The sequence below is a fragment of the Poecilia reticulata genome, chromosome 9 (assembly GCF_904066995.2).
Source record: "Poecilia reticulata chromosome 9, P_reticulata-male-v2, whole genome shotgun sequence".
NCBI classification, from domain to species: domain Eukaryota; kingdom Metazoa; phylum Chordata; class Actinopteri; order Cyprinodontiformes; family Poeciliidae; genus Poecilia; species Poecilia reticulata.
In genome coordinates, this window is record NC_088838.1 from 759,885 (window position 1) to 782,688 (window position 22,804).

Consider the following 22,804-nt stretch of genomic DNA (forward strand, 5'->3'; position numbering starts at 1 on the left):
CAATGTAGGTAGTCATTTTTATACAGTGTCAAAAGCTGGTCTTCCTCTGAATGCTTCTCTGCCATCCATCTGAGATTTGACAGCCCCCCTGCCCTTTATTAAAAGGGTCATTAAAAGTCATTGCAGTTATTGAGTAAGTATTCAGCTGTTTTGTGTGTAAATCTTGAGTGACAATGAGCAGGAGATTGTAAAATCACTTCTGAGTCTCCATAGTAACAGGGCATTGAGAAAGTTGCAGTTTCCTGACTGCAGAGTGCAGAGACTTTGGGGAAGTACTTTTGTGTGTGTGCTCTTAGAGAAAACATTCTTATGTTTTAAAGTTAAGTATTTACTTATCCTTCTCCAGTAAATAATCAAAGTTTTATTCTTTACAGATTAATGTAACCTTTTTAACGGTCACTGAGATTCTTCCTTTCTCATATGGATATTGAGAGACATAATGTTAGGGCGATGTAATCCCAGGGTGGGACAAGTGTAAGAAATAAGTATTTGGGGGAAGTAAGACCAGATTTGATGGTTTTAATATAACTAATTATGATTTTTGGTGGTATTAAATAATCTAGGAGCATTCACTATAATGTAGACTTAATGGTGACAGACATTTACAGAAGTAGAGGCATGTTCGTCTGTAGATATTGTTAGTCATCTACGTAGATTTATTAGAGTTGATGAGAGAAAACGGATAGTTTGTAGGACCAATTCAGTATTAGGTTTTTAGAAGTCAACCTGAAACTAGTAATACAAGGAAAAATGACTAAGGAAACGTCAAACCGATGCACGGTACAAACCATGAACATGTTCTGTTTTGTCTTGTGGCAAATGCTTTAATCTTTTTCTGTTTATCATAAGTTGTAAACATGGAAAAGTTAAAATGATGGAAAGTTGATCTAAGCTGTACAGGTTATATAATTGACGAGTTTAAATTGTGAGCAGTCAGATGATTGTTGATAACTGGTGAATTCAATGCTACAAATGTCCATAATGAATTAATATTGAACAATCATTTCAGTAATTGGGAAGTAATGTGTTAAACAAAGCAAGTCTTTGTCATTTAAATAAGGTTTTAATTCCAAATGTATAAGATGCGTTAATTGGTAAGATAAGGGACAGAAAATGACAAAGATGTCTGAGAAAAGAAGTTGTTTTGGACAGAGTACAAAGATTGTGGGGAATCTTTCACAACAGTTTCAATGGCAAAAAAGGAGAATTTTCCAGTAAAAGGAGTTCATTTTAAAGGTTCATGCAAAAAGTGACATAGGCATTACCTACAAAGTATAAAGCCAAAGCACTAGCTATTATTCAGGGTTGTGTCTCAGGACAGTCTTCGTTTTCACATCGGGAGAAGAGACCATGGAGACCATCTGAATTTTGAGAACTTATTGAACAGTGGAACTGTCTCCGATGGCCGTCAGCTCAACTGAGCTGTAGTTCAGCAGTGAAGTTAGCATTAATCATTGCCTATATGATTAAATAAGGAGCTGGGGTATGGAGGACCAAAACTGACATAATTAAAAATAAAAGCAGAAATCAAATGTATTTTTGTTTTTCCACTTCAGAGAGTGAAAACATGTTTTCATCAAGAATTGGAAATATTTCTTTTGCCTTTTCCATGCATGTGCATTTTCATCCAAAAATTTATGTTTTGTTTTTCCTTTTTCTTGCACATGCGTTTTCATCAAGAAATCTGTTGTTTTTCCTTTTCCTTATATATGTGTTTTTGTCAAGAAATGTATATATTTTCTTTTGTGCTTTCTTTAAATTTCACATCACAAAATTTACATAATTTGTTTTGTCTTTTCCTTGTACAAGCGTTTGTTTGACATTGCCTTGTTTCCTCTTCTTACTTTTCCTTGTGCATGTGTTGTCTTCAAGGAATGTTTAAATGCAAATGAGGGGCGGTGTGGTCAGGCTCAGTTTCTGCTGATTGGTTGGTTAGCCTCACAGCTGCAAGATGCCTTGCAGTTCATCAGCGAGGTGGAGCTTAGCAACTTTGTTAGAAAATAATGTTATAATTCCTTTTTTTTGTGGATGCTCAGACAGAAAGTGTGTTTACTCAGTGGGTCTCATGGACTCAGAGGTTCACCGTCAGGTTTTTCATAGTTTTGACTAGTCGGCTGCTGACGTTGACTTCTGGTTGGAGCTTTGGTTCGGGAGTCCTCCGTTTGCCCGGACGTTGCACGGTAAGTTAAAGCTGATGTTTGTTTTTCAACTACCCTCCTATTTGATCGTTTAGAATATTAATGAAAAGTTAATGTATTTCAGTAAAACAGCTCACAAACCAACTATAGACAGACTGTTGTTTCAAAGCATTTATTCTTACTTTTGTGAGTACAGCTAATGAAAGAAAAGCATTCAAGATATTTTCATTTCTTGACGAAAACACGTTTAAGGAAAAGGAAAAACAAAAAATGTGATTTCTGCTTCTATTTTTAATTATGTCAGTTTTGGTATCCCATACTGGAGAAGTCACTGCACCTCTGTCCGCTGCCATTTCCACAAGAATAGGTCCTTTAGGTATTTGCAGCCAAGGTGTATCAATAAAGATACAGGATGGAGGACAGGAAACTTTCTCTTTAACTGTTGACATGAACTGTGTCATTTTCACCTTGATGCTCATTGTTGCCAACAGTCTGTAATAACAAATAAAGTGCCATCAGGCCAAAGATATTACATTAATAGACGTTCAACTAATGCAAACTCAAAGATATATAATAAAAAAACTCAAGCATCCATATGTGAATATACAATTACATAACATAATACAAATAACAAAATTTAAATGTTACATTATTTGACACAACCTCAATGAAACACCATGAGCAGAGAGGGCTTTCTGGCTCAAGGTAACGTATGAGGACTTTGGCGTCACCATGTGGCCGGAAAAAAATTAACAATGGCGGCAGCCGGTGGCGCATAATCGCAAAGGTATTACTATTGAGTAATACCTCAATAGTAAGCAATTAAAGATGCAGCTACAAATAACAGAATTTAAGGTAAACCCATGGGTGTAAATCCCAGGGGTTTACACCCATGTGAACAATGGAACAATGGTTCAGTCCAAAGTGTAGGAGGAGTAACAGCAGTGCTGGACAGGCTCTGTTAGAGCCGCTGAAGTGAGGAGCTAGCAGCTAGCTGAGGCTCTGCAGTGATGGACAGAGGAAGCCTCATGAAGCAATGAAGCTTTCCGGCCCTTGGTTTGCAAAAGTGTTCATTACTCGATGCTTCATTCATCCCTCGCTAGTGACATCTGCTGGTGAAACTAACCTGATCACTCAGTTGGATCATCCATCTATCCATTTTCTTACACCCTTGTCCCTCAGTGGGTCAGGAGGGTTGCTCCAGTTAACGTTCCGGGCGAGAGGCGGGGTCACCCTGGACAGGTCACCAGACTGTCACAGGGCAACACAGAGACACACAGGACAAACAACCACACACACACACACACACACTCACACCTAGGGAGAATTTAGAGAGGCCAATTAACCTGACAGTCATGTTTTTGGACTGTGGGAGGAAACCCACCATGCACAGGGAGAACATGGAGACTCCATGCAGAAAGACCGGGGCTGGGAATCGAACCCAGAACCTTCTTGCTGCAAGGCAACAGTTCTACCAACTGCGCCACTGTGCAGCCCCAGTTGGATCATACTTCCAAAAATAAGAAAATGCAATATTGTCACAAAGTTTTCATCAAACTCATGTTTAGTAACAGGAGAATCAATGAAACCATATTTAATTGTCATGTTTTAATTATCAAAATGATTTGTAGCCAATCTAATCCTGGTATATGTTGACCATCAGTGGTTGTGTTGGGTTTTCTTTTATGTCATAGACTGATTTGATTATAAAGACGTTTGATGTTTTAATGTCTTAGTTCAGCACTACTTTGGGCGTTCGCTTTTTCTTGGATTTCTAATTGACTCTCATCCCTTATATGTAGCTACATGCAGAATTTTAGTCTTGCAACATCATTGAATTCGTTTCTGCTGTGCAAGACTGATATATCTTTGCTAATCAAACTACAAATAATAGTGGAACTTTGCAGAAGGCGAGAAATTGGGAGAGATGGAGGGTTAATTATTGTTATTTAAGAAGAATTTTATTGTGAGCATCATCTCAAAGTATTCCCAGATGTCAGAGATTTTCCTCTTACTGGCTCCATTTCAGACAATCAATGGAGTTTATTTGTGTAGCACATTTCAGCAACAGTGCAGTTCACAGATATTTACATCATAAAATCACAAAATCATAAAGTCATAAAAAAACCCACCATAATCGACAATTGAGAAAAGCAGTAACAAACATTACATTTGATGAGTGTCATCATCAACACACATCAAATATGTTGGTCAATGTTCATTTTATTTTAGCCACTTCTGAAGACAAACACTCTTCTGAGAATAGTTTGTTCATGTGTATTAATGATTTTGATGACGGCACTCATCAAAATGTAATGTTTGTTACCAGTTTTCTCAATTGTTGATTATGGTGTATTTTATGACTATATTTGTGTGATTTTATTATGTAAAGCACTTTGAAACTGCATTGTTGCTGAAATATGCTACACAAATAAACTTAATTGAAATGGAGCCAGCAAAGGGTGAAAAAAATCTGACATCTGGGAATAGTTGGAGATGATCACTGTGAGCTGAGAGGACCTACAAAGAAATAACTTGACTGGAATCACTAAAGATACACCTGGACTCAGACATGCAAGAATAACTGAGCCTGGGGTGATGAAATAACTAAGAAATAAACATTACTAGAAACACTACAGAAAGGCTGAATTAAGGAATAGGACTAAAGAAATAACTTAGCTAGAATCAATAAAGAAAAATATACATAAACTCAGACATCTAAGAAATAAACTAGGATGAAAAATAAACAGATAGAGATACTACAGGGGGGCTGAAAAAGGAAAGCAAAGCAAAAACAATCTAAAATCTAAAACAAAACTAAAATGACAATGGAGGGCGAAACTAAAGTGAACTAAAACATAATGATAAAGGTGCAAAAGTAAAACCAAACCCAAAAACCCAGAGTCCTGACAGGTATCCTTCCCTCTCTCCCAATGACCATGAAGGATAAAGCAGAATATACTAGATGAATGGATGAATGAGTTTTGTTGTTTGTTCTTTTTAAAATAATTTACGGGTGAAATGGAGAGAATACCCAGATGAAAAAAAGTATACTAAATTTTAACATACTTTAGTATACTTTTATCGATGTACTTAAACTGTACTATTTTGGAACAACTAATTTTGTGCTTAGTATACTTTAGTAGTATTTAAATAGTATTAAATTACAACTAATAGTATATTTTAGTATACTATACATACTTTTTTGGAACAACTTCAAGTGTACTTAAAGTATACTTTTTAAATATATTTCAGAGCTTTATTATTATATTTGATATAATTATTATATTTTGAGTAAAATAATTGTCAGAATGATATTAAAAATATATATTTTGTATACTTCAAATATATTTTAAATATACTATTAATATATTAGTAATGTATTTAAATTACACTTTATTTTTATTTTTGATTTCTTGCTATTGATAATAAATTACAATTTTAATTACTCGTGAAAGTCTTTATTCCTACTTTCCTATTTTGTACATTACATGCATAACTACACTACAGTATTTACATTGCTTTAGGCTAAAATTACATAAGAAGATTAATTAATTCAAATATTGTTTTATTAGACATTTTAAAATTGTCCAATTTTACTCACAACTTGAACTTTACATAAATGATCAGTTTACACATCAAAAGTGAACACATGAACATGAAAATGTAAGTGTGACAATAAAACATAAAGTGAGGATCAACGACAGAACATTCCCACTCATTGCACCACTGCACCTTAGAAAAACCTACAAAAAAGAACAATAGAACAATTAAACAGAGAAAGCATTTGTATTTTAAAGAGAACAGAAAAATGGCAAATAAAAAGATAATACTTACAATTTTAAGACGTTGTGGACTCACCATGTATGTGACATCATCAGAACTGATGATGTTTGTGACCGGATGCCTGGGGTGGAAAAACATTTCTGTATGTCTTCTTTGCCTGTTTATGTTAAAAGTAGAAAAAATAGTCATCAGTGTCATAGAATCAGTTGATGTTGGCATTAACTATGAAGCCGTTTTAAGTGTGGACTTAAGGAGACAAAATACCTTAAAATTTTTTCATCCATGATCTGAACACACTGATCCTTGCAGAGTGGTGAGGGGGGCTGGTGGTGCCCATCTCCAGCAGTCATTAGATGAGAGGCAGGGTTCACCCTGGACAGGTCACCAGTCCATCACAGGGCCCTGAAAGACAACAACAAATAAAATGTATGAAAGAGAAATGTTAGATTAACAAGGGGGAAAATTCTTTTAAATCAAATCATGTTTATTGAGCACTTGGTGTTGGTAACATTGGTAACACACCAGTTTTTGTTGTTGAAAATGTAGCTAGCTCCTCATTGAAAAAACAAACTTACATCATGAAGACAATGTGGAGGTTCATCCTCAGAGCTGGTTGGTGACCTGGTGGAGTCAAAGCTTCTTCTGAGACAGAAAGTCTTTAGGTTTTCTAACACCTGATTTCTCTGGCTTCCTCTTTCATCTTCATTTGCTTAGTTAGACTGCAAACATATGTTAAAGATAAAAACATTGATGAACGAGTTAGAACAACAACCTCACAATATCAAAGTCTTTCTGTCTTATGGAGTTTAATTAAAACCAGGTTTAGTTTATGAATAAAAGTATGTCGCATCAAACAACCTTCATGCAGTTATAACATGAAGCTGAATGATTGCTATAGTAGTCATTATAGCAATCATTTTATAAAATAAAATTTATTGAATAAATTTTATTTATAACATTTTACTTTATCAATAAAATTTTATTAATTTTATTGATAAACGTTATCAATTTTATCAATAAAATTGATAAAATAATTATTTATGAAACCAACATATGTTATATATCTTTACTGCACTGTTTATAATTAAATGAAGATAATTAATAAGCAAACTTACCACCAGCTAGCAACACGTTAGCAGTCTTCGTCCCTTCTGGCTCCTTTTGTGACACACATTTCATTTCCATCCGTTGTTGTCCAGTTGTGTTGTCGTCTAACTCGGACTAGGACGTCACCAGCTTGAATTTACTAAATTAGTAACTATTGTCAAGGCCTTCTCTACTTTTAAGGCAATATTATGCGAGTAAAAATGGCGAATTTGAACAGCGTCTGTTATCTTCCCTGCGTTCAAGTTTTTTCTTTTCTTTGTGGCGTTTTTTAAATAAATGAAAGTGTGCAACACCGCCACCATCTGGTCTGGAGTATGAACTGGAGCTAATGATGTTTATAAGGTTTTACATCACACATCTGAAAATTGATTGGGTACTTTCTTAAAAATTACATCATGATTATCCTTTTTTTATTGTATGTAATTTTAATAAATAGTAAAAGATTATTAAGGCACTTAAAAATTCATATATATTCATTCATATTTTGTTGACTTAAAATATACTTTTATTTAATATATTAAAAGTGTATTTTGGTACAATTATGTTTAAGTGTGTTTAATGTGCTAATTTCGAAATTAGTACAAGTGTATTTTTAGTATACTTCAGATATACTTATAGGTAGTAATTAGTATAATAATTATTACAATAATAATTAGTATACTTAAAATGTACTTTCACAAATTTAAGTATGTTTGAAGTATACTAAAGTATACGTTTTTTCACCTGGGTATTTAATTGCCTCTTGTTCCTCCTGCAGATTATTTGTGAAAACATTAACTTGACATTTATTTGGTTGATATGCTATGTGTTATGTTCATATAGCTATCAAAAATAATATAATAATACGAAGGCAACACCTTTCATATAAACGAGCAGTGGCTACTTAAGCATATAGGTGCAATCCGCAGTTTTGATCCGTGCATCATAAAGAGAGCTTGGAAGACAGACAGCAGCCCCTCCCCGCTCGCCCCCCCGCTGCCCCACCGCTCCCCGCTCCCCGCTCCCCGCTCCCCCCACCGCTGCCCCCCCCCCCCTCTCTCTTCCACATAGCAGTCGCTTCGTGGATGATGGACAACCGCGTGTTGGTGGTGGAATAAACCGCTACACGCTGCTAACATTCCTCCTTACAGCTGGTGAGTTTGTCCAAAAAATCTACTGAAATTCTTTCACTGTCTAATAGACCTAAAATCTGTGAAAATCCCAACAAGCTGTGTTCTTTGAGAAGGGTTTCTTTCGCCGCCCACATTGCTGATTAACGGAGCAGTTACAGAAAAATATTCGCTGGCTTTCCGAAGATTGACTATCCTCAGATCCAAACTGACTGCAAAGCTAGAACATCCTATTCACGACGACGAGCTGGTTTCCCTTGAAATCCTTCAACATGATGAATCGGCCTCAAGCTTTGTTATTGTCAGGCGCAGCTTAGTTTTCATAGATGCTGTTTCAGAAAGCTAGACCTAAGTCTCTATCTATCCCTATAGATAGATAGATAGATAGATAGATAGATAGATAGATAGATAGATAGATAGATAGATAGATAGATAGATAGATAGATAGATAGATAGATAGATAGATAGATAGATAGATAGATAGATAGATAGATAGATAATCTAATATTGGCGCTGAAAGACTGTATGATGCTGTGATTATGAGTTGTCTTTAATGGCAAGAAATATGCTTACGCGTCTGTGTGTGTTATTGTGTTTGTGTATTGCAATGTGTCTGAGCTGCATCGTGGTACAGTATGTGCTGCCCAGTGGCAAGTGGTGGAAAAAAAAATCTTGGTGGGGCTGATGTGCCAATAGATTTTCCTTACTTGTCCAAAATAAGGATTGAAAAGAAAAATGAATAAGCAAGCTGGTGTGTATCAAAGGTGTGAGGAATGAACGCCAAGATGTGACTCTTAACCAGTCTTTCAAAACATTTCATCACCAATGGGGTCACTAGTCAGTAGTCGTTCAGGCAGGTGATGGTGATTGTTTTTAGGAATGGGAACGATGGTGGAGGATTCCATTCAGGATGGGACTCTGACCTGAGACAGGGACGGATGTAAGATCTTAGTAAAACAGAAATAAACAAAATCCCAAAACCCCAGAGTCCTGAAAGTCTGATTTCTCTCCAGGTAGTCTGACTTCTTTCCACTCTATTATTTTAGCTAACTTTTTTTTTTATCCAAACCACCCTTAAGTGTGAACATGTGTGGTTGTCTTTTCTATGTGTCTTTCTGTTGCCTAGTGATGTAGTGGTGACATCTCCAGGGAGTTCACCTAATGACATCTGGAGATGGCCATTGGATGATTTGGACAAAATATTGTCTTATTAGGAAAGGATTTATTCATTAGTTGTGAACTCACCTTTTTGCTAAGTACTTTACGCCAGCTGTTAAAAAGGAAAATTGAAGGCCAATTGACAGAATTGTACCCCTTTAAAATATTTATTTTAAAGCCTTGGCATAGAACTGCCACTTTTAATATTGAATTACATTAAAAATATACTTTTTTGGGTCATGCCCCCAGTTTTCTAGCACCTTCTTTAATTTGACACAATGTCACTTGATCTTGCTTCTAAATAAGTACATTCTGGCTCTTCTATTTCCTTTTTAAGAGTTTTTGTTGGCTCTAGTTGGATTTATTTGAAGTGATCACACAGAAAAGTGGGTAATGAAAGGGGGAAGCAGGGCCAAGGCAAAGGAAACTGACAGACGGAGCAGCGAAGAGGCCCCTTCAGTGGAGCTGCTTTTTAAAAATAATATCATAAACACACAATTTCACCACGAAGTGATTTGTTTTTACAATAATATATATTTGATAATGTAAATAAATCATAATATAAATAATTATTTTATGGATAAAAAGAAAAAAAATTGCTCGTGGCCCCCGGTAGGTACCGCACGCTTCGCCTGTAATTTGAGCTGCCGTGCCTTGGTATGTAATGTAAAAGATTTGTAAAGTTGCTAATAGAAAATTAGCTTGAACGGTTAAAATTTTAGCTATTGGAGTAACACTTAAGAGAAATTTATTTAATCGTAGAATGTCATGAATATGTGTGTAGGACTGCACCGATTGCAGTTTTCTGGCCGATCCCTGGTTACCGATCTTTAAAAAGCCTGACCCGCCAATTTTGATTTTGGTTGATATGAATTTTTTGTCTGAAATGTAAATATAGCAAAAAAGTCGGTGAGTTGGCAACAATGGGGTGAATATTGTTAACTGTAAACGTGCAGACCTGACTTTGTGGGCCGGTCTGTAAATCAAACCTCTCACTGCAGAGCAGAAGAGGACAGAGGCTGATCTTTAAACCTTTGCTGACGAAGATAAGATTAGGGGGAAAGATCAGCTTCACATGTAAGTATCGGCCAATCACAATCCCCCAAAATTAAGGAAATTGGCACCCAGAAATCGACTGGTCGATAAATCAGTTGGCCAATAAATGTATCCTATTATACATGTATATAATGTAAACAGCACTACCAGAGATGCAATACATTTATAGCAGGTATGTGAATGTTCTAATGATCGGACTGCTGAGTGCAGCCAGTGGACATTGTTAGCAGAACTAGAGGGCCCCAAAACCAAATTTCACTTAGGGCCCCATGGAGTCATGGAGGGTTGGGCCGGCCCTGGGGGCAAGACATGTGGCAAAGGTAATTGAACTCAAACCTGCAACGGCTGCGCCGAGGACTACAGCCTCCTTACGTGGGTTGTGCTTTACCCCTGCACCACCACAACACCCCTGGCACTTCTACTTCTAAATCGTAACAAATACCTTAAATATGAAGATGCACCAGGCTGGCTCAACTCAGGCATTAAAATGTCGTTCAGTCAATTGATTTTCCCATTTTTTGACTAAAACAGAAAGTTGACATTTATTCATGTGATCTAAAATTAGTCCAAACAAAGCACCCATAGCCAGGCTATGTTGTGTTCAGAAACAGATAGTGAAATATTCAATTTCCCCTTAATCCACAAATCATCAACTTGTGTTTAGCTAGATGTTTCTCTATTCTGGACAAGTTAGTCAGAGTCATTTGTTATGCTGGTGGGGTTTGTTGATTATTTCAGAATTCACAGGTATACAACTGTTGTAAGAGGTGCAGCAGGGCATGCAGTGGATGAAAGACTAACTTGGGTGTCCTATGAAATCAAAGTCTTGATTATTATGTTGTATCTGAAAATGTTTTCTCTTTTCTCTTTTCAGTTTTTTTTCCAATGTCTTTGGGTTGTGTGGTGAGAGTTTTTTCCACACCATTAAGTCCACCAGATACCAAAAACCCACCAGAAATCAAAACTTCACGAGGGAACAATGGAAGACATGGACACCAGATTTTGTCATCAGAACATGTGCCAAAATGGCCAACACTGTAACCTGGGAAACCAAGAGAAATGCATTAGATGCTATGAAACCTCAACTGCAGAAAGTAATGGTGGAAGACTTAGGTTTCCTGATCAGTGCAGACCACAGAAGGTAGACATGGACCTCCAAACTCCTCAACCACAGATGACTTATCCTGTCACCAAGTCAGCAGGGAGATCTTATTGTAGGCAAGGAGAGACTAAAGCCCAGATGAAAGATAAGTGGGAGAGGCAAATATTGTGGAAACAGGGAGATGCAGAGAGATCCCCCTATACACAGCAGACAAATAGTGGTCGGGGGCTAATGCCAGTAAATGAGGAACAATCAGTGTTAAAAGATCAGGTGAGGACCCACGTCCCCCAAGAAAAATATAGAAAGAAAGGAAACAGAGAAAGTGCTATGACTGAACAGCAACATCCTTATCCACCTAATGACACCCCCTCTCAATTTCTGCCTCTGACATGCAACCTCATGCAAGACAGTCAAGATCCTGAAAGACCAAATGAAACAGATGAGATGCTGAATGCTGACTACACCAGCAATGTCTATTCCAAACCAATTAACTACTCTGCAGGCCAAGCTATTTGTGCAGCTTGTGAAAACTCAGAAAATGTATATACTGATTTGTATGAGATCTATTCATTCTCTGACCAAGTTTATGAAGAAATCTGTGATGTTCCAGCTTCACTTTTTACATCTTTTTCAAATGAAAATCAGTCTCTAAATCAGAGAAAAATCAGCATTCAGCAATTGCAAAGTAAAGATAGGTATCACTATTTGAAGAAGGCTGTTGGCTCAAGATTGCGTCACTATACCCAGCGCTCAGATGGTGAGTCAGACAGCCCAGAAAAGGATGCAGAGTTTGCCCAGTACCGAAGCACTGATAGCTGTGAACTGGATGAGGACAATGAACAATCTGTAACTGAGGTCAACCCTCCAAATCTTGGAAGCAAAGCAAAAGCTAAAAAACTGTCCCTAAAGGATCATTCTGAACATACAACTCAAATCAGTTCAAACAAAAACTGCGAAGCCGCAACCCAGGAGGACTCAGTCACACACCAGGTTCTGAATTGTTCTGTGACTGAGACTTTATCAATAAAGAATAGCCAGGAGAAGGCAGATGCTATCTCTTTGGTCATTAAGGACATTAGGGAGGCTATTGAAGAGGTGAAGACGAGAACTATAAGATCCCCTTATACACCAGACGAACCAAAGGAACCAGTTTGGGTGATGAGACAGGATTTGAGTTCAAATACAGAGTATGATTTCCAGCCATGTCCTGGGGATGATGTAAGTACAAAGCTTTGATTTACACTGTACATGATTATTTGAATTATGCTAACAGTTAACTTTAAGTCTAGGGTTCTTACACTCAGGGTAAATCAAGTGACTATCATTGCAACATCTTGAGCAACATGGACATGCTTTCAAAGTTACCACTTATGAGCTTGAGACTCATATGTTGTCAATCAGGTGTTCACTACAAGATCCTCTCTACAGTTGGAAAGGAGATACAAAGCAAAAGTTAGAATGATGCACTTCATGAACATCACGTAAGCTCAACATTCGCTTAAATGTTTGTCTCATCCTTGTTGACTTGCACACATGCATCTTCTCAATCAGTCATCACAGTAGCTACAACACTGACATGGTTCTACAATATCAACAAAGACTGAAAATGCATAAGCTTCTTAAAAATATAATCAAATATATCTGGAATTGTTTGCTACTGGGAAATTAATCACTGCTTACCTCTAATCTGCCTTGGCAAGACTGTCAGAGTCATTGGGTCCAGGTTTTAAGACCAGTGAAACAGCGAGACATGGTGCATGGCTCAGGAGACTGGAACTTTAACCAGGCTTTACTGTCATTTCTGATTGAAAATTCTGAAGTTCTTAAACATCTGTTGTTTGAAGGCAGCTGTTTGAAGGAAAGACCCTCAGAGATCTTTCCTTCTAGACTTCTTTTTGACAAGTTTCACCAAGTTGCTCTCCTTTCAGGATATTCTTGCTCATTTAAAACCCAAAGTTTTTCCTGTCTTTCCGTAGTTTTTAAAGACATTTTCCACACACAATTTGTGTATGCAGTGAATAACAATAATGTCACTGCATTATGCATTACACATCCTAAATGTCATGTTCATAGGGAGTTGTTTAACCCACATGCAGAATCAGTCAGCAACACCCTAATAAAATACAATGATGGTGTAGGGTTTTCCCCAGAAAACCTACTAAGGCCTTAGTAGGTTTTCTGGTCTTGGGATGGAGGCAACATTATGTTTTTGTATTAAAAGATGTTGACAGGAAATGTAAAATATTGCTGGGTAATTATGTAACTGGAAGACATTGCCAACAATACTTAAACCCACAACTGTAGACTTTAAACAACAAATCCAAAAACTAAAATTAAAATACTGTAAATATCAATTATTAGCATTTTTGTTAAATCCAAATCAAATAATCAGTTAGTGGATCTAAAAGCACAAAGTAAAGCTGATCACATTTAGAATTGGCCCAAGATGTAAATGAACTAAGAGAACTAAACTAAATGAACTAAACCATTAAATCAAATTTAACTTCATTGAAATTCATTGCATATGCACTGAAGGCTTAACTTCCTGAAGGACTGGTGTGGACATGTCCCCAGTGGGGACATGTCCCCAGTGGGGACATGTCCACACATGTTTCCCCATCAGATATGGTGAAACATGGATCGAGTCTCCTCGCACCACCCAGTGGGAGGAGACTCACGACTCACTGGGTGGTGCGTCTCCTTGCGGCTCCGCACCACCCAGGGCACATGTGTTTCAGCGAAGTTCACACTTTTTTCACGTTTTTACAAATGCGTTCTCATCAGACACACACACTGTAGCGGCCTTCTAGGTTCCAAAACCAAACATTTCCAACAAAGGCCGTGGGTGGTAGCATTTGATTTGATTCTTGCAAGCATTTCCGACTTGATTGTTTGAAAAAATACATTGGCTTTATTTTTTGTAAAAATATCGACAAAATAATTGCTAAAAGTCTCTTTCAGCTTAGTTGAAAATGAAAGTTAACTTAATCTGACGTTTCAAGTTCAAAAAGTGATAAAAACATTTTTTTTTTACAAAAATGTCCCGTCATCACACCAAATATTTGCCCAAAACAATAAACCTCCATCAAGCACCCGGTGTGTTCTTAATTACTCAAATTAATGGGAGAGTTTATCAGTCACTAAAGTAATCTAAACAACTCAAAATATATAAATTAATTACAGATTTTGGTTTGTAATTTTTTTTTTAAAGAGGAGACGCAGGGAGGATCATATATATAATAATGAATAGACCCCACATTGGCTGCTCTTGCGCAGGAAATACAGCGCCAGAGCCCAGAGCAGTCGTTCCTCCATAGACATGAATATGTGGATCGTATTCATGTCTATGGTCCCTCCTACTTGGCTAAAAGAAAACAGCACCAGATGCCTCAGCACTGCACTGCAGGATATTTTTGTTCAGATCGACGGACTGTTGACGTGAGACCATATATTTTAGCCACCTGAAATAATCCTTTCCCCCTCTATAATATGGGAACAAATTAATTTACCAGCAAGTCTTTAACTGTGGTTATTGCTCTCATCATCAACAATAAGTCCTGTAAATTTGAAAATATTTGCTCCTTATTTGCCAGAGTTATTAAGGGGAACCATATATTTTAGCTATTTTAGCTGCCTGAAATAATCCATTACCCTCTATAACATGGGGACAAATAAATTTTTTCACAAGTGTGTGCTTATATCTCTCTTTATCAATAACAAATTCGGTGTATTTGGAAACATTTGCTTTTTACTTCCTGAAGTTTTGAGGGGGCAACGAATTGTTTTAGCTTCCTGAAACAATCTGTTCCCCCTCCATAACATGGGGGCAAATTATGTTTTCACAATGTCTAACTGTGCTTAGTCTCCTCTTCATCAGCAACAAATCCTGTGATTTTGCCAAAGTTACTTGGGGGGAACCATATTTTTTAGCTACCTGAAATAATCTGTTCCCTCCCCTAAAACAAGGGAAAAAATAATTAACCTGCAAGTCCTTCACTGTGTTTAATCTTCTCTTCATGAATAACAAATCCTGTAAATATGGTAATATTTACTCTTTATTTGCCAAAGTTATGAGGTGGGGACCAATAATTTTTCCCACATGAAATGATTTGCTCCCCATCTATAACATGGGAACAAATTAACTCATCTGCAAGTCCTTAACAGTGTTTAATCTTCTCATCATCAACAATAAATCATATAAGTTTGAAAATATAACTTTCAAGTTAAAATTGGTAGGTCTAACAGCAGCCAGAGTGGAAAATATATTCTTATTTTGTGCCATTTTCTAGTTGTTAAATTTTCCACAAAATGACCAGATAAAAGATGTTCAACATGCCAGTTTAAACTTTGACTGAGTTCTGCAACATTAAAACATGGATAGAACTGTAACTACATTAATCATAACTCTTCTTTTCTTCAGTGTTTGTCAGTTTCTGGTGGTGCAGCTCTGTGCTGCCTTCAGGAGAATGGGACATCAGAGTATCATCCATAAAACTTCACCCACATGGCATTTATTGTTCAAACCAGAGCTTTCAGTGGAAAAACTAAAGTTCCAGGTCCTTTTAATGCCATACAAATATGATACAGAAACATGGATTATATCTTTATATAAACCTGTCTATTGATTATAGATTAATAGTTTTACTGGACAGAAATTACAAAGAACAAATCTGGTTCTTAATCAAATTCTATATTGAAGAAATAAATATATTAAATCTAATTAAAAACATAAATAAGTGATAAGTTCTTTACTGTTATGATCTGTAAGATATATTTATTCTCAGTACTAGATGTGGTCTCAACAAACCCATGACACTTCAACAATATTATTTTACCTTTTATCTGGAAATAGTGTCTGTTTATTCTTGCCATACAGTCTCTGTATTAATTATTGCTCTAAAGGTCTTGCCATACCAGTTTATTCCTCTGTATTTACTGTAGTTTCTTAGTTTAATCTCGCATTTTGTTCTTCATTCATTTCTATTTAGTTTAATTTGATTAGTTTTATCCTCTCTTGGTTTATTGCTATGTCCACTTTAGTTTATTTCCTGTTGCTAGATTTATTTTATCGTTTATTGACCATCAGTAATCTTCACTCATCACCTGTTGCGCCGTCTAATCATCATGTTTCACATCATGTGTTGATTTTTCACTGTTCAGCGTCAGATTCTCTGTTTTTATGCCATAATTCACATCTAGTTCGTCGCTCCGTTTTATGTCCCGCTTCTCCTGTTTCAGAGTTTTGCGCAATGTGGGCGTCGTTTTTTTTTCTTCTTTTCTTTCTTTTTTAAGCCCCTAAGGTGCAGGGCGGTCGGGAAGCGTATCGGTGGGGAAAAGGCAGACTGACATAAACCTTTTAAAACAACGGAAACAATTTCTGCATTCTAATTATTGAAATTTAAAAGTGCTGTGTTGTTCTATCACCCGTTTCATACCGGACCACTTACAGCACCGTGTTAACGCTATAAAATGAAGGCTCTCTATCGTGGTATCACACATGGAGGGATTTCTTTATTTAAATGGGTTCATTTTTCAGAGGGATACACAGTGAGGGTATCGTGATTTTAGCTACCAGTAGCAGGAGAACGGAGCTGCGCCAAGAAGCTAACAGAAGCTAACAAACACTGAATAGAAGAAGAGCTGCCATCAATACAGTTGCAGCTAAACATGGTTTAATGTTACACAATACAGTTTTACCAAGTTGCTCAAAGTCTAAACTGGTATTGTTGTGCATTTAAGGTGTAAAGTTTACATTTGACCAAACGCCCCCCAAAGGCATCCCAGCGCCCCCCTTTTGTAAAAATGTCCGCCAGCGCCCCCTGCCGTCCTCTGAACGCCCCCTGGGGGGCGGTACCGCCCACGTTGAGAACCACTAAGCCAAGATATTTATAATTACTGACAAACTCAATTTGTGTCCCTACAGCAGTGGAGGGATCTCTGATAGTTTCCTAGAGTGGGAAAAAACCATTGCTTTTGTCTTATCCACATTCAAAACCAATTTCAGAGTTTGTAAGCAGGTTTGAACTACAGTAAAAGCAAACCGCAAATACTGAATTGCCTGTACAAGTTATACACTCATCTTTTCAGGAAATCTAATCTTCGTGTCCTGCTATCAGCAGCTTCCATCCTCTTATATTAGCAATGAAAAATTATAAATTCACACAATGTGTTGGAAAACTGTTTGGTGACTTACTTTTTTGTCATGCTTGAGTGACAAAAGTAGGAAAAAGATTGATTATCTTGTTTAAAATAACACAAAACAGCATAAGCTGACCTCCACACAAGACCTTGTTTATTTATTTGTTTTACAATTTTGTTATTGCTCCTTTTTTTAAACAGCAGCTGATAAAACTGAATGTTACAACCTTGGCATGATTATATGAGTTGTTTTTACCGAGAAATTGATCAGAAGCGCTGTGAAAATGGTCCGATCCGTCTGAAAATCTGTTTAGTATTTAGCGAGTTATGATTGATTAAATGTGCTGACACGTCTGTCAAACATAAACGGCTGAATGGTGCAGCCGACTGCGCGCTCCTGACCAAGGGGGAACAGATTTTCACAGGGGAACAGAATTTCGCACAAGAACGGGTTTAGCCCCCACTATAAAGCCTAAGCGAGATTTTGTAAATCTGAAAAAGTTTTATTTCCTAACATTGATTTAGATTATGCGACACAAGATGGCAAAAACTGTTATTTATATGTAATTCTTTCACTCTGTTAAAAGTAAGATGCCTCCCGTTTTTGTTTTGAAGGTTTCATAGACACAGTGTGAGGAAGTGGAAAATGTCTTTAAGGAGAGACGGATTCACTGCACGGATGAATCTCAGCTGCTGAAACAATCTTAAGCTACATCTCCTCGGCTGGAAAACACAAATAAAATCTATATAGACATTATTTATATACGCACGTGCATATAAATATGTGTAGTTTAATACGTTATTCAGTATTAAATTTTTATTTAATCATCCTTGTTTCTCAATGATTGTATTTTGTGTTTCGTTTATATAAATAAGTATTGATATTACTAAATAAAATACTAAAAAATTACGACTGGTTGTGTACTTGTAAGATGCTCATCATGCATCACTATCAAAATATTCTATTCCAAATCTATTCTATTTTCCCCATTAAGAATATTTAAATATCCCGAACCATGTATCAATTCAATTAAAAAAATACTTAAAAAATAACTTTCTTGTAAATGTAGCTATGACAGCTGTTTGAATAACGTTTACAGCAAAAAATTGTGAAAATCTGTTTAGTATTTAGCGAGTTATAATTGATTAAATATGCTGACACGTCATTGCGCCTGTCAAACATAAAAGGCTGAATGGAGCAGCCGACTGCTCCAAGATGGCCGCCCTAAATCTCGTCAGCGACAGTAGGCAAGAGCAATCCAGGAGGCGTCTATTTTTTATGTGTCTATGGGGGGAACTGTATATGATGGGGAAACATGAATCACCTGTAACATCTGTTCTGCTCTCGGCAGCAAAGATCCTAAAAGGAACAGGAGATTTCACACGTATAGACAGACACAGCAGATCCCAGCACTAAATGTGCAGAAATTCAACAAGAAATCTGCTCTTCATTTGGTTATTCTTGAACATAACAGGCCTATCTTTTAATTCACTTTAATTTGAAAAAAGTCATGCAAAGGTAGTTTGCAAACAAGTAATGACCTTCATAGAAAATGTAATTTTTTTAGAAGTATTTTAATCCACAGACGCTGGCCATGAAATTACATTATTATGAAAAAGTTTATTTCAATCAGTAATTCCATTGAAAAAGTGAAACTTGTATATTATATTCATTCATTACACACAGAAAAAGTATTCATAGCTCTGGAAAATGTAATAACTCTCCATGGAGCCTCTTTGATGGGAAGCGCTGGGACTCTGTTTTGTCTGTTCCCCATCAGTATAGTTCTTTCCTTTCACTGCCTCTGCTGTGTTATTCAGTTTTATCAGCTGCTGTTTAAAAAAGAAGCAATAACAAAATTGTAAAATAAATCAATACAGTAGATTTCAGCCTGAATTTGTCATTTCTTCTGGGTCCCATCTAATATTAATTCGGGTCACTTTTGTTGTAAACCTTCTTGCAGAAGAGTGTACAGAAAATCGCCGTGTTAGTTGAAATACTGCTAGTGGTAAAACATTCTTTTCTCAGCTGGATGAATCTCACCCAAGGCTTAAATACGTTTTTTCTGTTGTTTCTGCACATAAACCAGTTTTAATCCCATCAGAGCAAACAAAACCTTCTTGAGCTCCTTGAGTTCTGCTCCTTTTCAGACACAGCAGTTGAGCTCAGTTTTCCTCCAGTTACGTCACTCAAATGCACAATTTATCGAGGAGAGCTTTTCTGTTGATTCGACACTTTAAAACATTCACTAGCTAATTAAAGACCAAATACAGCAACCTGGTTTACAATTTGACCTGAGAAAATAAAATATTTTCCTACTATTCAAAAGGACCTTTAATATGCACTTATATATTTTCATTAAAGTAACCATCACTATCTGGGCTTTTGTTATTCTTTATGGTTCTTTAGCATAATTTAGTTGTTTTAGAGAGATAGGAGTAGTGAGATGTATTCTTTTGTCCTTTTCCAATTGAAGCTAAATCCAAATGTGGTCAATAGTTATTAAGACTATTGTTTTCAACGTGTTCTGAATATAGTCAGTAGTGTTTTCAGATAGTCACTGAGGTATATGTGTTATTGTTTTATTTGTAGGAATACGATGTCTTCTCTTATTTGTGGTATAAATTCCTTTTTGTTTTTAGTTTATTTGTTTTTTAAGCTTTCAGTAGTTCATATTATTATTATAATAATAATATGAGAGCTCTGCTTTTTTTCTTCACTGTAACTTCAACCTTGTCACACATTGTGTTTAAAGCATTTATTCTGTGACAAACAGTGACAACGCCATTATTACTTAGTTACACCTGATTTACATTAACACCTGTTAGAAAACACCTGAAACTAGTAAATAAACCTCCTGTGCTGCTTATTAGACAGAGACAGCAGGAATAGGAAATCCTATAAATTAGCTCAGAGCTTTAGAAAGTCTTGAAAAAGCACACAAAATCAAACCACCTAATGCATTTTTATCCATAGTGGCTATGAAAGTTGGAATTTAAAAAAAGACTTTTATCTTTGTGAAATAATAAATATTTAACAAAGATCTCTGTTTTGTAGTATGTGGGTTAATATTAGCCACATATTAGTGATGAGTTATTTTAGCTGAATAAATGTACTATTGCCAGGATGAATCAGAATGTATGGTGCTGGAAATATTTTATAACCTTTTTAATTTTGCATCAAAATTAAAAAATAATTACAATTGTGGTATTGCATTTAAACAATGGTGATTCCGTTTTATTATATTGAGCTCTAGTCTCAATATCAGTTTGCTTTCTTACATTTGTTTACTCCAGCAAAGTCTTTTTACCTCCCTTTCTTCTATCTCTATCCACCTAATAATTTATTCATCATGGAACAAAAAAGAAAAGCGTATTGGATAACTCAAACTAAATATTTAATTTGGGATCTAGTACCAGCATGGAATGACCTGTTAACCTTTTTCCTTTTTCTAACACTATAATTACAAGTTTCTTGTATTCTTTATTGTTTGAATGCTGGTTTACTTACATGTTGTGGTTACTTGCTTTATACATTTTTTGGGGAATTAAGGTTTATGTTTAAAATTTTGCAAAGGAAAAAAACAGGATGACGTTCCGGTCTGACATGATCTCCCATGACCAACCTGAATGTGTCACCTGAGCTTACTTTTTGTGACTTTGCTGATGCATTTCTCCTACTCAGCCCTTCATGTGCACGCTCTTCTGTGACTCTTTAAGATTAAACTACCTTCAGGTAATAACCAAAAACTATGGAAAATTTTTGGCTGTATCAGGTAGAAAAGCATGAGGAAGAACAAGCCAAGCAGAAGGAACAGACTGATCAAAGTGAGGTGAGGATAGTCTTGAGTTTTTTGTTTAGGTTTTCCTGTTGTATGTTGATTCTTTATATTTGGAGAAATCCTACTGTGTGGAGTGCGACATTCTGAAATAGTTAAAGAATTTAGATGATCAACACCACTTTAACAGCTTAACTTCTTAAACTATTTATTTCTTACTCAATGTAAGGTGCTAAATTGTGATTTCTGGATTAATTTCTTGTGTTGTCCTTCCCACATTAATTACAGGTTTTTTGTGAAAAAATAAATAGAAAAATATATTTTTTGACAGAAAAGTTATAACGTTATAAGTTTGAATTTGGAATTTAACAATCAGCATGAAAGTCAAAAGAGTAATGATCTAATATATTTATGTTAATTAGTTAAGTTCAGCCATGTTAAATAATATTTAAAGGCACTTTTCACATACAAAATAGTTCAATTTAAATTCAATTGTACAGAATTCTCTACAGTAATTAAATTATATTAAATTCAGTTTATTTATATAGCGCCAATTCACAACAGATGTTGTTTCAAGGTACTTTACAAAATTCAATCACATACATTCCAATTGATCCCAGTTATCAGACAGTGCAGTATGCTCCATTAATTATTAAAAGTAGATTAAAAATGTATTTCTAAGGAATCTCAGAAGATTGCATGGAGTCATTGGCTTGCAGCATTTGCTGCTCCTGTAAGACGACGTAGTTCAGAGGTTGAGTTATGTCATTGATCCCTCATACAGAGCATGCAGTTAAAGTCAATCAGATTCATTTCAGCAAAATCTACTGAAATATATTCTGATTAAGGTCTAATACAATGAAGTTAAATCCAACTACAATCAAATTCAGATGATACAATGGTAAAAAAAAATTCTTTCTTTTTTTTATCTCAAGTATGTATTAAATTTTATTCTTTTTAAACATTGACAGGCCAGTCAATGCAAGACTGGCCTGCATTATCAGTAGTTGATGTCTGGTGATAACAACATGTTAATGACAACAAACTATGATAAATGAAAACTAAGAAAAAACTGTAGGTCTTGTCTCAACCTATCAGCCTAGGCGTAAATTCAAACTGGAATACTATTCATCTCACCTACCAGCTAATCATGCTCCTCCTTCGTAGTCTATTGGCGTTGGTCTTCTCCTCATCTCCTCCAATCATTAGGCTTCGCTTCCTTCATAAAGTCTGGTTTTCTACTTGCTCCACGGTCGATCTTTAACCCATCTCCACCTTGACCTTCAACTCTCGATTTCTTAAGTATCTCTTCAGTCCTTCGGTATCCACCAGTGTCCGGAGGAAGACATTTCTAATCCTTATTCACAGCAGCTCATCCTCTCTGATGGCGGTTACGAACGCCATGTCCTCTGTTGGAGTTCAAACGCCAAA

The 22,804-nt window shown here is 36.1% G+C and overlaps 1 protein-coding gene and 1 long non-coding RNA gene across 11 annotated transcripts in view; one reads left to right on the plus strand and one right to left on the minus strand.

Annotated features, from left to right (window-relative positions):
* Nucleotides 1-5,690: 5,690 nt before the first annotated feature.
* LOC145552964 (uncharacterized) lies at nucleotides 5,691-7,351 on the minus strand. 2 transcript variants are annotated; one of them, XR_014089110.1, is made up of 5 exons: nucleotides 7,040-7,351; nucleotides 6,500-6,643; nucleotides 6,189-6,326; nucleotides 6,000-6,081; nucleotides 5,691-5,884 (listed from the first exon to the last, which is right to left on the minus strand). It is a non-coding gene; the product is annotated as an uncharacterized LOC145552964 (long non-coding RNA). The 2 variants fall into 2 exon arrangements; XR_014089111.1 differs by having other exon boundaries at nucleotides 5,976-6,081.
* Nucleotides 7,352-8,059: 708 nt separating this feature from the next.
* LOC103470682 (amyloid-beta A4 precursor protein-binding family A member 1) overlaps nucleotides 8,060-22,804 on the plus strand; it is a 56,088-nt gene continuing 41,343 nt past the window's right edge. For 3 of the 9 annotated variants that reach the window (XM_081611169.1, XM_081611171.1, XM_081611174.1), the window contains exons 1-3: nucleotides 8,060-8,164; nucleotides 11,229-12,674; nucleotides 21,371-21,427. In XM_081611169.1, the coding sequence (XP_081467295.1) occupies nucleotides 11,334-12,674; nucleotides 21,371-21,427 (1,398 nt within the window). In that variant the 5' untranslated portion in view covers nucleotides 8,060-8,164; nucleotides 11,229-11,333. Of the gene's footprint in view, nucleotides 8,165-8,625; nucleotides 9,154-10,299; nucleotides 10,376-11,228; nucleotides 12,675-21,370; nucleotides 21,428-22,804 lie in introns of those variants that run through there. The other 6 variants (XM_081611172.1, XM_081611173.1, XM_081611170.1 and 3 more) reach the window with 5 other exon arrangements.